We start from the raw sequence: 14,610 nt of genomic DNA, 5'->3' as shown, positions 1-14,610 counted from the left end.
TGTTTGACTTGTTCCTAGTATATATTTTTTTATTTTTTTGTCAAATAAAGGCACATAGAGTGGTGGATGCCCACGTTATATATGGCCAAACTTTCAAATAAGGCCAGCGTATGTGTAAGACCCTATTTCGAGGGATTTTTTTCCACTCTTGGCTGTATGATGTCAGTAGAAGCAGGATGTGGTTAATATGTTTATCTCAAGCATACAGCTCTGGCCAGCGCAGCGCCTGTTTAAAACCTTCTGTTTGCTAGAGGCAGTCAAACAGAAGACACGGTGAACTGAGGGTCATCAAGGGCCAGTATAGGATAAATAAGGATTATTCAAAAAAGTATATCATGTAAATGTACACTAATAGATGCCAAGAATTAAAAATATGCATAAAAATGAGCATATTAGGTCCATTTTACTGGAACTATGGCTCATGACCGCTTTAAAAAAAAAAAAAGACAGGAAAGTCTAGCTCCATTGGAAGCAAAATATTAAGACGTGACTAAAGACTTTTGCACAATACTGTATTTCTTCATTCATTCCTCTTAGTTTGGACTTTTAATATGTAGCCCTCAATACTCCATATATGTCATAAATGTGCTGTCCCTAAGAGAGACAGCTAAAATTACTTAACCTATTTAAAACAAGTGCAGCCTTTTTTTATAAACAGTAATCTGTTGCACATTACTCATTACCTTTTTAAATACTTTTTTTTAAGTAATCTTATAATCCCATCAAATTATAGGTCCAAAAGTTTCTCTTTAAGAGTCACCTCTCTGATTCAGTCACTTTGATCTCACGGTATTTGTGTTCAAGCTATTTCAGGTTTTCTCAGGTTGCTCATCCTCCCTTGATGATGATGAAGAAAATGACAGGGACAGAAAAAAAAAGGTGGAACAGTGTGGTATTTTTTACTAAAGGCATCATGATACGCCTCCAGTAAAGGCATTATATAAACCCGCGTATATATAATACCATCAAATTTTCTCGGCTAATGTGGTCATAAATAAATTAGGCTGTCAGATCACTTACAGCTGTTGGGACAATTATAAGCACAGAGGAGATAATTCAAAAGCACCAACGTAGAAAATTATAATCCAGCAGGTATAATTTTAATTACTCTTTAAATTAAAATAGAGCACCTGCCATTTTGAATAATGAATAATGGCTGGAAGCCTGAATCAAGTGATGAGAGCAGATATGATAAAAACTGAACTGCTGTTTTAAGGCAAATTACTGCCAAGTATTGCTCTGGTTGCACAAGTCTTATGGCTTTATCTCGCTTTCCTGCTTCCCCCTTTTCCTGCATCTGCATTGATCTGGTGTCTATCATAATCCTGCCAACTGACCCTGAATTATATCTCTACAGCAGTATTTATACCATTCATGCATACACTAGGCTTTCATATTTTTCCTTCCTCATTCTCACCCTTTGGCTTTTTCTTTTTCTGCACCTCTTAATTCTGCCAAAATTCTATTTCTATTTTTCTGGCACCGATCTATCCAGCAACATCTTTTGCTTGACGGATTGAGGTTACTCGATCTGATTCTCAGTCTGCCTTCTCTTACAGCTCCAGCAGAATTCGTTCAGCCTCCACAGTCCATCGCCCGCCCCGTCGGCACCACCGCTATCTTCACCTGTCAAGCGCGGGGTGAGCCTGAGCCGCAGCTCACCTGGCTGAAGAACGGGCAGATTCTGGAGCCCGGGGGGCACGTCAAACTCAGAAACAACAACAGGTAAACAAAAAAATAAACTTTAATCATATTCAAATGTATTCATATATACATAAATGCTCACAGAGGCACAGAGCTCTGTAGTAAGACAGTTTGCTCAGTTTTTGCTCATTCTGTCAGAGGTTTTCTACAAAATGGTCCCTTTTGATACCATAAATTTGTTTAAACAGCTGTTTGTTTCCTCACCTAAAACTTTAGGCAGCCCAACAAAAATGTCAAGTGCATTTCGTCCCATAGAAATCGCCACTTGAACAGTGTACAACAACCTACAGAGGATCTTATTAACTTATTAACTCATATTAACTTATTTATAGCTTAAAAAAACCCGCATATGCTTATGATATTATATTTACATGAAAAACAAAAATGACAACCCAAAAACTCTTCTTAAAAATGATCTGTAACGAATCTGTCACATGTTACAGCGATTTTATTAAGTCATCATCATCTGGGCTGTTACATAACGTGATAACTGCATTTATCACAGATCAGATTTCTTTCTTTCTTTCCAGCCGTCACTTACAAAGCTGCACCCAGCTAACAGGACTAATATGGTTGTCAGTATTAATTGCTATTGCCATGATCTGATCATTGGCATCATCAAACGTTCATTTTCTCCACATTTGTGTTGCTTCTATAACGCAGCAGCTGCTGGAATTCGCTCCTGCCAAGGCGTGAGCCTCAATTTATTTTTGCGTCTTTATGTGTGCGCTGTATTGACTCAATGCTGGTTGCTTTCCCATGGCACTTCCCGGGAATGTCATGAGGAGGTGGAACCAGCTCTGTTATATATTGCTCTCAGCACCTTACACTGTAAAGGCTACATGTTACAGCAGAAACTATATATATGTGTGTGTGTATAGTATATTTGGCTGTTAACACTTCATGGCCAAGAGTTGGGGTTTTTTAAAAATCCATGCTTGATTTTATGATATTTCTGGAGAAACCCAAAGTTTCCAGCCTGTTTCTTAACACTGCTAGGCATAACTTCAACCTGCGATACTCCAATTATCCTTATATGCTGTTATTATTCATATTATACGAAATATGAAGTCAGTATGCACCAAAAAGAATCAATACTCACACTACATCGCAGTGAGTGATGCGAGCAGACACCTTCATCGCTCACACACACTGCTGCACTCCTACTTGCCTTCCACCAGTCTCTATTTGTCAGCGAGATGGAACGAGGGGCTAACAAAGAAGGAAAGAAGAGTGGGAAGATATAAATGAGAGGCCAGACTTAGATGTGGTGAAAAAGTGAGAAAAATGAATCTCACTTTGTGTTCAATAGAGAAGTGATGAGTTGGCAGGAAGAATAGATGAGACGAGAAAAAGAAAAAGGGTAGCCAGAGCATTACAGTATTTCTACTCTACACCATTACTGCATGACCTGCTGTTACATGAATCTTATGCAAACTATCTGATTGGTTAAGGAGGCAGGCCTCAGCTTGAGATCTCCCATTAGCTAATTACATCACAAACTCAGCTGGTTAAACAGGAATTGCAATCAGCTATTTAGAGAACCGAGCAGCTTGTTGTGCATCTTAAGACTCTGCACTGTCTGTCTGTCTGCAGTGTAATGTTAAACTCTTTCTGTTCAGGGAGTTTGTTTAATGAAAATCAAGAAATTCTCACATTTATAAAACAACTGAATCATGTTGAAATTTGTGCTTAGAAACTGAAAATTTTCTCTTTGACTGACAGATAACATATATAAACATATGCTGCAAGGCTCAAACAGTAGTAAATCCAGAATCTATATTATATGTTCCTTGTATAATTTTCCCCTCACAGATGCTGTATATTTGTTCGGTAGTTATATATTGCTAAAATAATTTGGTGAGTGTAGGAGGGGAAAGTCCTTTATGCTGAAAAAACTATGAATTAGTCAACCTTTTATAATTAAACAAAAAACCTCTGTAAATGACATAGCCTGTATTGAAAAGATGGGTGTAGTCGTCTGCAGAGTGAAGCCAGTGCCTCAAGTCTGCATTCTTTATAGTGGCCAGCAGGGGGCAACTTAACCCTTTAAAGCCAGTCGGAGGGGCAGGCTCTGTTTTGCATAACTATTTTTAAATCCCGGTAGCACTGCAACCACATAAGCTAGCGCAATAATTTTTTTTGCATATGAAACCGGAGGAGTTGTACTTACATCGTATGCCATCAGCTTGTCCTAAGTCACAGTTTCCTTCCACATATAACTTTGCAAAAACTGCATAAAAAGCACGTGCAGCAACAAAAACATAATATTCCAGAAACATCCTTTGCCGATCCGATCAGCTGTTCGTAACACTTCCTACGTCCATCAGCGCGAACTATCGCATGTCCGCCATGTCCTGCCCGAAACCGGAAGTGACGTCATTTTGCAGAAATGTAGTTTTTTACCATCAGGGCCTTATGAGCCTATACTGGTGTTTTTAAAAGTTATGTTTGACTTTATGACTTTCTGTGTCGTTTCTGGGATGCTTAGGACTCATATTGCACTGCTGGAAATAGTTTATTTTGATGCATATGCTGTTTTTTTTGCAAATTTGCATTATAATATTTATTTTCGTTTTTTCCTGCAGTATATAAAAATTGGTGTATTTCAAAACTAAAACTATGAAGACACTCAAATTAAATTTCCTGTGGTGGGAAACTATTTTGTGCAACTTTTTTGTATTTACAGTTTTGAGGGATAAGCCTCTTAAATTTCTCTAACTAGAAATATATGTTAAAAAAACAAAAACGATTTAAAATTTTTTTGTAGTTTATTGCACTTTTTTGCAATTTATGTAATTACTATGCACTTAATGCAGACATATTATTAAAATTTGGGCTATAATGGTTGTATTGATGTATATCAACTTGAAATGCTCCCAAAAATGGCACTACAGCATGTAAAAATATAATATAAGCTCTGGCGGCCTTGGTTCTATGGTAGGTCTTAAAGGGTTAAATAAGATGGTAAAGAAAATTGTGAGACACATGTTTGACTTCTCCCTTGATTTACATCCTCTGTAAAGTCTTTCCTGGTGGGTTTATGGTCTTGATCACTTGGTTTAACTCCTACCTAGTAAAACACATTCAGGTCATAAAACCTTCATCCTGTTAAAAGGGAGTTTTTCTTTCCCACCATCACAAAGTCCTTGATCTTTGGGGCTCGTCTGATTGTCAGGGTTTTCTCCCCAAATACTAGCGACAACAGTCGCCTCAAGGCGCTTTAAGGTAAAGGTGAAGCTTTACCTTAAAAAACCTTGAGGCGACTGTTGTTGTGAATTGGTGCTATATAAATAAACATGGACAGAACTGAATTGAAGGTCCATCATTTATGCACAGCTTATGTCTACATTTAAGATTAATCATGCATTAATTGCCAAGATTTGATGATGTGGAGAAAAATTCTGAACACTTTTAGATTCATTAGTCAATCTCTGGATATTTAAAAGAACATTTTTTGTCATAATTACATAAGATTACTCATCTACTGCACTCATTATATCTCATGTGTATACATTTGAGGGGAAAGGGGTAAAAATACATGTGACTTTCCCACTGAGGTATAAACATCTTGCAGATTTTAGCTGTATATTAAATTCACTCAGCTGGCAATTCACAGTGGGGTGAGTTTTACCAAGAGCCTGAAAGACCATGTAGTGTGTTTTCTGGAGGTCCTAAAAAATATATACCGTATATGGGATCAGGCAGAATTTACCTGCTGATCCAAGCTAAAACAAATTATATATAATGATATGCAAATTCATTCAACAGCTCCGGGTAGCACAATTATTCTGTTTTCACAGATATGTACATATATATAGATATATTCAGAGGCTATCAGATAGTGTAGGCTTGAGTACACAATGCAACATACCTAGGAGAAAGATTTTAATTAGTGTGTGTGGTCGGTGTAACAGTATATACACACACAGCCGACTCTTATGATGCTGACCTTCAAGAGCAAAGAGGGAAGGAAGGGGAATCGATTGCACATTTCATTCATACACATGCACACACATTAATCAAAAAGCAAGTCTGTATGTGCAAAATAGCCCCACGGTGCATGCCATCATTCATTTTGCACTCACACATAATCCAACATGACAATTCACAAGTGTGATGCCCTTTACTCCTCAGCCGCGCGAACGCTTTTCTCGCCAAATGCAGGAAACAGACGAGGCTGTGTCGGCAATATGCAGTGATGTCAGAAATAAGCTGATTGGCTGCTTCTGTAAACACGCGAGGCATGTGTTCTTCCTGACACAACCCAACAAATGTGACACCACGGACACACACTGCCAGCATTATTATGAAGCCCCTTCATTATTAGTGTTTGCTGGCCAGCCTCCTGTGAAATATGCTATCCTGGTTATTTAAACCCTCTCAGAGTTGGATCATTATACATTGTTCTTACATCACCAAAGCTGCCGTGTGTGATCCCTCAACAAACACAAGCTGTGATCTCCGACAGTTTAATAATTGAGAGGTTGAAAGTCAGCCTGTTTAGTTTTACTGCAGTGGAGGAAAATTAAATTCTCCCTTGTGGTGAAAAAAAAAAGAGAAGAATGAAAAAAAATCATTAAATTTTAATCATTCAGATCGACTAACAATCCTTTTTCATCTGTGTAGAAAGTTATGTAGTAATTAAAAGAACATTTTCAATTGTGTGTGAGAGGTGTGGTGTATTTTCAAATTAATAGCCAACATCTGAAGGAACAGGGCACCACACAAACCTGGTCATTTTGTAGCAGAATCCTTTCAAAGGGTTTTTTTTTTTTTTTTAACTTTCTTTCACCAAGACCTGCCTTTCTTGTTTGCAGGCCCCTCTCTGTGCCCCACATCCCCCTTTCCTGCCCACTTTACAGCGAGCTCTGGCCTGAGCATTGGCCTTGAACTCTGACCTCGCCTGTAATCAGTCATATCCCTGGGCCCTTCCCTCCTCTCAGGCCACAGACAGCTCATCACTCCTCCCCTCCCCCCTTCCCCGCCTCTTCCTCCTGTTCTCTCTTTGTCCCCAGACTTTTTTTTCTTCTTCTTCCTTTCACTCTCACTGAATCCAGAATGGCAAAGCTGGCTTTTGATGGGGTGCTGCTCGGAGACAACGGAGAGTAAACACAGCCTTAGCAGCTGAACAACAGACCCAAAGCCCCACTGTCAGCTATCCCCCCGGTCCACAGCCTTATCTGTCAATCTGTGAAGTGACCTTGAACTGATGAGTAAATGATGGTGTCAACCTGTCAGGATGGGACAGCTCAGTTCAGGAGCTCCTATGAGACAAGCAAACAGTCCAAATTTAGGCCATACACCTCCCGTGTGTTTTCAACTCTGTCACTCGCTTTATCCCCTCACATATGTTTGGATCGTTGGTGAGGTGTTATAAACACCTTATAAATACAGACCGATCTATTTGAAAAGAAACTGAGTCAGAAAGTATTTGAACATGGCGAAGGTTTCAGAGGTTTCAATTTGAGTAAGCTTAGCATTTACTGCTGCCATTCATCAACAGTGCATCTATAAAACAAGTCATTTTTAGTATTTCTCGACAGTGGATCAATTTGTAACACTGCAGGGAGTAATGGATCAAGAAGACGGAGCAGCCACAGTGAGCTGTTAGATGAAGAGCTACAGGCGTGAGGCTGCACACCTCAAAAGTCCGATCACAGCTGCTTAAAAAATGACCACACAAACTTTTCCGTTAATTAAAAGTTTCCCTTTGCTGCATTCAGTTTTCTGCGCTACTGAACCACATTGGCTGTTAGAAAATCAGTCGGTGCTGAAAACCTTGACATCATTAATAAAGAGGGCATGCCACTTGTAAAACCTTTCATCGACTTGTGTGCATGAAAATGGGAAAAAGTTTCTTTTAATGTGTAGAGATAGGAGAGTTGTCCATATATGAGTTCATATAAGCAGCATCAAACCTTGCAGAGAATTTCTTCAATAACTAATACAGTTTCCTGGAATGAAAAGGTATGTTTTGTTCCTCTTGGTCTTTACAAATACTTGTGACGTAGTTATCTAAACATCCGCCATCTGTCACATCATTCCTCAGCAGTGATCTGATACAAAAAGCAATGTGATTTAGATTTCCAGCTGAAGCAACAGAGAGAAAAATGACCTCAGAAACGAAACATCGTGTCACTAAACTGTCAAATGACACTGAGGCTGAACTAAAGACATTAAGCCAAAATTAAGTGCAAGACATTAAGTGCATCAGCACTGAAATCATTATACCTAAATTAATGCAGTCATCACTGTGCAGTGATAATTAACAGAGATAAAAAAGCAAATCTTCATGAATATGATTACATTACATTACATTTTTTATAATCATATAAATCATCAAGTTTCTTGAAGACATTTCACCTTTTTTTTGGGGGGGGGGGGGGAGGAGAGTACAACACATATAGGATCAAAGTCGACTGACTGTGCCCCATTAACTAACATCCCTGCTCTAAAATGTCTAAAACATCTAGAGCTTTCCTCCTGGAAGTTATAAAGCAGGTTTTGACAGCAGTTGTGAAATTTCACAAGTGACCAGCTAACAGCGTCCATCCATGTGTTTATGAAATGAATGTGTGAGTGCGTGGGCGTGTGTGAATTAGCATACATGCGGCTGGACGCTACTGTACCTCCTCAAACAAGCGACTTCTTGTGAAATTTCGCTGCCTTCCGTTCTCACACTCATGGGGCCCATCCGGCCGCGGTGGCATTGAGTAGGGCATCCCTGGGGGCCTCTTTGCTGCGTCTGGTCAGGCTGCTTGTCTGCAAACACTCCATCCATCGCTGATATGAAAGGCTGTCAGAAACGTGATGGTTGAGTAGCGAGCTGAGGGCTGGTGACTGCTGCCACCTCAGGGGTCAGAGGTGAGATTGGCTCAGAGAGGCTGCAATGCAGAACACCTCTTTGACCTGATAATTATACAGATTGAGTCCACCTGGCAGCCTGGAGCGAATAATGACTCTTCCATCTCGCAGCTTTCTCTGACCCAGATTAGAAACTTCCAGTAACAACACTTCAATTTTGAAAAGGAAATGGAATAATTCAGTTCTTTGTCCTACCTGCTGACCCAGAAGAGGCTCGCCTGACCTTAAAAATCCATCTGCATGAAACGCACTGAGGCTGGCGTGATGTCAGTGCTGCTGAGAACTGAAATGCCACTTTGCTCGTGTTCCCTTTCACCGATCTAGGAGGATACCTGCAGTACTGTGTAAAATTCTTAGCAATAATGTTACCGGGGTCTTTGGACAATACCTGCTATTTCACTCGTTTTCAGTCCATTCCTTATACAATATTTAGAGGAATTTGTTGTTGTTTGTTAAGCCATTTAACACTGACCCCTAAACCATAAGTCACCATAAAAAGGGCACCTTACTCAAAGGATGAACCTGCGTTGTGTCTACACATAACAACCAAATTAACAAATTCTATCTTAAAGCACAAAGCACAGGACGAGCCTGTCACAAAACACATAATTTGTTCCCATCTATGCGACTCTATGAAAATTGTGAACCGTAACACAGTTTGTCAGACATGGTGTGCAGCATGTCCTTTAAAAATCTGATAAAACCAGACAAGTGGAAAACAAAAGAAGTGGCAGGCCTAAAAAACTGATGAAGGGTATCTGAATAAGCAGCAAAGACCTGACACAGGACCTAACAGATGCATCTGGCTCTTCAGTTGATCCATCTAGTGCTGGCTGTCAAGAAGCCATTCTTAAGGAAGGGAAACAGGAATAAAAGGCTGAGGTTTGCCAAATTACACAAGAACTGGACAGAAAATTAGTGGCAATAGGTCTGATGGCAGCACTGTGGCAGGACGGTGGCATGGTGGTTAGCAGTGTTGCCGCACAGCAAGAAGGTCCTAAATTCCACCATCAGGAATCCATCCACCATCTTTCTGTGTGGAGTTTCCATGTTCTCCCTATGTTTGCCAGGGTTCTCCCCGGGTACTCCAGCTTCCTCCCACAGGCAAAAGACATGCAGTTAGTGGGGATAGGTTAATTGATCAGTCTAAATTGCCCATACGTGTGAATGTGGGAGTGAATGGTTGTTTGTCTCCGTGTGTTAGCCCTGCCACAGACTGGCGACCTGTCCAGGGTCTACCCTGTCCAGGGTCTACCCTGCCTCTCGCCCTATGTCAACTGGGATAGGCTCCAGCGCCCCCCGCGACCCTAAAAAAGGATAAGCGGAAGCAAATGGATGAGGTCTGATGGAGTGATGAAATTTGAAACTTTGAATGTCAGGAGTTATTCCTAAAGACCAACCAATAAGTTACAGGAAAGCTTGCCTAAGCGAGTTCATTGAATAATAAAGGTGATCACATAAAAATATATAGAGTTGTTAGAACTGTTAAATCACTACATCTATTTCCCATTTTTCCAGAAAAATATAAAGAGAAGAGGGATAGTTCAAGATTGACACATTACTTTCTAATAGCCCATCTATATTTTGATTTCTTTTCCTCATAGCAGCGTTGTGAGGAAAGTTTATTTAATATAATGCTTCCTGTTCATCAAAGAAAAGTCACATTCTGCTGTACCAACTCATACAAACTGGAGTAGCAGCAGAGGTGGAAAGAGTACTAAAATATTTTACTCAAGTAAAAGTACTATTACTTTGCTGAAATTTTACTCAAGTACAAGTAAAATTACCTGTCTAAAAATGTACTCAAGTAAAAGTAAAAAGTAGCTCATTTAAAATGTACTCAGAGTAAAAGTTACATAGTTACTTTTCTGTCAGCAGGAGGACAGCCGCTTCTGAGTAGTGCAAAAAAAGACAGTGGGATATAAATCTCAAAGTAGTTCTTTTTTAGTGAAAAGAAAAACTTTAACTGCCACTGCACTTTAATTTGTAAACTGCAAGTTTATACATGAAAATGGATAATGGTCACCAAACCAATCAACCAAACTGTCAGGTATCACAGTGTTTTCAATACAAAACCATATCATTCTTTCACATGAGAATGTGTTCTAAACTGTCAAATAAGAGAACAAGTACTGAACTGAACGGCAGCTGCTTTAAAAATGTTTTTTAATTTTTTAAACTTGGCCCTGCCCTACTGTACCTCTAGATTAAAGTTCCTTTGTATCCATCCTAGAGTGTTACTCTCTGAACTTCCTGTTAATTTTGAGGAGCAGTTGATTTTCAAAGTTAGTAGAGTTCATCCTTGCTCACTTTGCAGTGAACAGTAGTCCAGCACAGCTAAAGAGACGCTCGAAGGCAGCTGAGGCAGGCAGGCCAGTGTTAAGTTTGAGAGAAAGTTTTTTGACGTCCCTAATAAGACATCAATGCATTACATAGCTACCGCTGGTAAATTATACCAATATACCTCGTGTTGGTTTTTTTTTTATTGGACAATAACAGGCTAGTTAACGGGAGGTTGCAAGTGCTAATTAACAAGTAACAGAAGTCAGCTGTCTTTGACTAATCTAAGGTAAGTGAGCGCTCTGTTATTCTTTTGCCTGCAGTGTGAACATATGTGGGTTAAGTAAGAAAGTAGCCGCTTCTGTCTTTAATTTAACTATTTTTTAAAAGAAATTATTATTATTAACAAACAGGAAAAACGTAGGTAAACACATTTTCTTTTGGCAATTTACCAACCCAGTAAAAAAAATGTAAGTTGCGTGGACAACAACGTGCCCGATTACAGCAAGTTGCTAGTACCAACCAACGTTATCTGTGTTCTTCACAGATGTCTTAACGTAATGTGATTAATTTGAACACAGCCTTTTTGCTACCATAACGGTACGAGTTGTATTTAACTTACCTCTACATACTTGCGCAGGTTTGATGTGGAATTTTTAAAAGCTGCTAACTCGGTCTCTCTGGGCAAACACAGCTTACACTGCATAATAAAGCTGTTGCCTTTCTTGCACTTGAAGCCGAAATGGTCCCTTAAATACGGCCAGGGGTTCACATCCGTTTCTTCGAGTTCAGGGTCAGCAGAATTCGACGGGGCTTCTTTTTTCACTGGATCCGTAACACCGACGTCAGACTCCATCTTTATCGTGACCTTAGCGCCAATTTGTTCTACTACCCATTGTTCCCTGCAGTATTTCCGAAGCGCAATGTTTTTTTAAATTTTTAATTTACTCAGTAACGGGTGTGATTGAAAACGTAGCGAACTACAATACTTTTTAAAAAATATACTTAAGTAAAAGTAAAATTACAGACTTGAAAAATGACTTTAAAAAGTACAAATACACAAAAAAACTACTCAATTACAGTAACGCAAGTAAATGTAATTCGTTACTTTCCACCTCTGAGTAGCGGGATATTGCAGTTTGCATTCAGTTTCCTCGCTTAAAGTTAAAACACAGCGTGAGAGCCACAAACCCGACAGTTTACTTCCCTTTATCTGGCAAATGCTTCTGAACTCTAGAAATAATATGACCAAGGGGTGCACCATCTTCAAGGTATAGCTCAGTCCATTTCATATTCATGTTTTGTTCGGCATATATTATACTTTAAATACAGCAGAAATGGCCTTGACATAACAATGACATGAAGAAATGCTTTACACTGCAGTGCCTCATTTCCATAGTATGTTAAATGTTTTACTATTTTTTTTCTTTTGCTTGAAGACAGGCAGGATGTGAAAAGTGGATTATGTATTCTTGTCTAAAAACACCTACACAACCTACACATGTACATACATAAGGTAAACACATGCACACACACAGTGCTCCCCTATATTTATTCTATAGCTGAGGACAACCCAGGTAGGAGGGAAGCGATAGAAGTAGAGAAAAATGAGGACAAAGAGCAGCGTGTCAGAGGTTTGATAGAAAGGTATGTGCGTGTTTGTGTGTGTCCATAGGTAGAGTTCACATGTGTGTATGGAAATGTCACAGTTTATACCGATGTGGGCAAATTTGATTTTTTTGAAGCACTGATATGAATTTATCTACTGCCATGGGAGATTCAGTTCATGATGAATCTAGTGTGTGCTCCGCATGATTGAGGACCTTCTGTTCTTACTGCTGCTGCCTGCTGCCTGTGCCACAAATCACTTTTTCTCTCACCCAGCTGAACACAGTAACTCGTGCTCTTGACTTTATGTCACAGTCATCTTTTGTTCTGTGTGGTCCTTACCAGGAGAAAGATATACTACATTAAATGGATTTATTCAAGCATGAATACCTCTTGAGACTTTATTAAAAAACACTACTTTTTAGTTTATGACATTTAAAGACTTCAGTCTCGACGCGCGCTGGAGCCTAGAAGGACTTGTTTAGACATTGCCCATCAGAGATGCATGTTACTGTATAGATGGCTGATGTTTTCAGCTAGCAGCTTAAGCACTCTTTAATCTACCAGCTCTCTTGGACAAAGACATTACGGTGTGCTACACTTGTGTAATGACAACTTAAAAAAAAAATGTTCCAACGTTATTCTTGAAATTTATGTGTGTAAACTGTCAAAAGTTGGTTTTGAAAATTCAAATTGTGAAAATAAGTAGTAATGTTTGGACAGCAGTACAGAGAATAATACACAGTGTTGGAGCAAGACAATTTTTATAATGGTGGGGAGGTTTAGCTCATTTCTTGCATAGAGATGAGGTAAAACGCTACAGGAAAAACAGTTTTTGTATTTTGGGTTTTCTTTGTTAACACTCGCTCTTATTTAATATACACGATTTATATTTTTTTCCTTTTTAATTGTGAACCGTTGCTGATACTGTAAAGCTCATAAGATATTTACAATTTAAAAAAGTTCACCGTTTAAATGAGTACATGAAGGAAAAGTAGCGGTAGAGAAACAGTTCTGTAAACAGAAAGGTCCAAGGAGAAAACCAGTCATTACCACTGGTCTTGTGTGGAGGTCAGACTTTATAGTCTGGTTGCCATGGCCACCCCATGGGTCTGCCCCCGATGCTATAATTAAAGAGGATATGTTGTTGATGCTGTGAGCAGAAAATTTCAAAATCTAAACTTATAAATGTTTGCAACTCCTGTTTTTTTTGTTTTTTTTTAAGCCAACATGGGCAGTTACTTTCCCCAGATTTTAACAGTTTTTGTAGCATTTCATCTAAACTTCAAATATGTGAGTCACATAGTACAGAACAGTTTCTTTCTTACAGTTTGTAAGAAGCATTACTGCTATCACTGGCACTGAATCAAAGTGATAGGTTTAAAGGCTAAAGAAGGCACCTAAATTCCTCATAGTTAGAATTTAAGGCAGAGAATTCACCTGCTCAAACACGAGGTGCAGCTATTGCACTGCTAGTAAAGCAATAGTAAGAATCTTATGTTCCACATTTGCACCAGAGAAACTAAACTTCCTTGTTTCCTTTCTTCTTTCCCACACTCTCTGCTTCCTGCTTCTCTCCTCTGCTGCTTCCACAGCACACTGACGATATATGGCATCAGTCAGAATGACGAGGCTATCTACCAGTGCATCGCTGAGAACAGCGCGGGCTCTACGCAGGCCAGTGCCCGCCTCACGGTGCTCTGGGCTGATGGACTGCCTGGCGTCCCCACCCACGTGGAAGCAGAGGCCCTCTCCCCCACCACCATACAGGTGTCCTGGAGGGAACCCGATAAAAACACTCAGGACATCATCGGTTATGTGCTCCACATCCGCCGGACCTCAGGTGGGGCTTCTTGAAGATCCAGATACAGTTTAAAGCAAAGCTTTAGTTAAAACAAGTGTGACATGAAGTCAGTGTCAAAAGGCATGCCAGGTGAGATGAGAGGAGGCAGAAAAAACACAGGCCTCTTAACGTGGATTAATCAGCTCTGAAAGCAAATAAGTGTTTGAGGAGCCCCATGACATTTTCACTGAAGAATTAGGAATGGATGCGGCTAAATTCATTCGCATAACTACAAATGGCAGCAAACAAGAGAACGCTGCCACACTTTCATTGCAATTCAATTATGTAAATAAGCTGCTACAGTAATG

General features: G+C 39.6%; 1 protein-coding gene across 1 annotated transcript in view; it reads left to right on the top strand.

The window, feature by feature from the left end:
- The window catches only part of igdcc3 (immunoglobulin superfamily, DCC subclass, member 3), a 69,268-nt gene that overhangs the window by 41,502 nt on the left and 13,156 nt on the right, over positions 1-14,610 (top strand). The window contains exons 7-8 of the mRNA XM_084935532.1: positions 1,560-1,725; positions 14,055-14,302. Coding sequence (XP_084791658.1) covers positions 1,560-1,725; positions 14,055-14,302 — 414 coding nt within the window. The remainder of the gene's footprint in view (positions 1-1,559; positions 1,726-14,054; positions 14,303-14,610) is intronic.

Source organism: Perissodus microlepis, chromosome 1 (assembly GCF_051167445.1).
Source record: "Perissodus microlepis isolate ML-2025 ecotype Zambia chromosome 1, ASM5116744v1, whole genome shotgun sequence".
Taxonomy (NCBI): Eukaryota; Metazoa; Chordata; class Actinopteri; order Cichliformes; family Cichlidae; genus Perissodus; species Perissodus microlepis.
The sequence above is the reverse complement of the archived record's forward strand: the minus strand, read 5'-3'. Positions and strand labels throughout refer to the sequence as shown.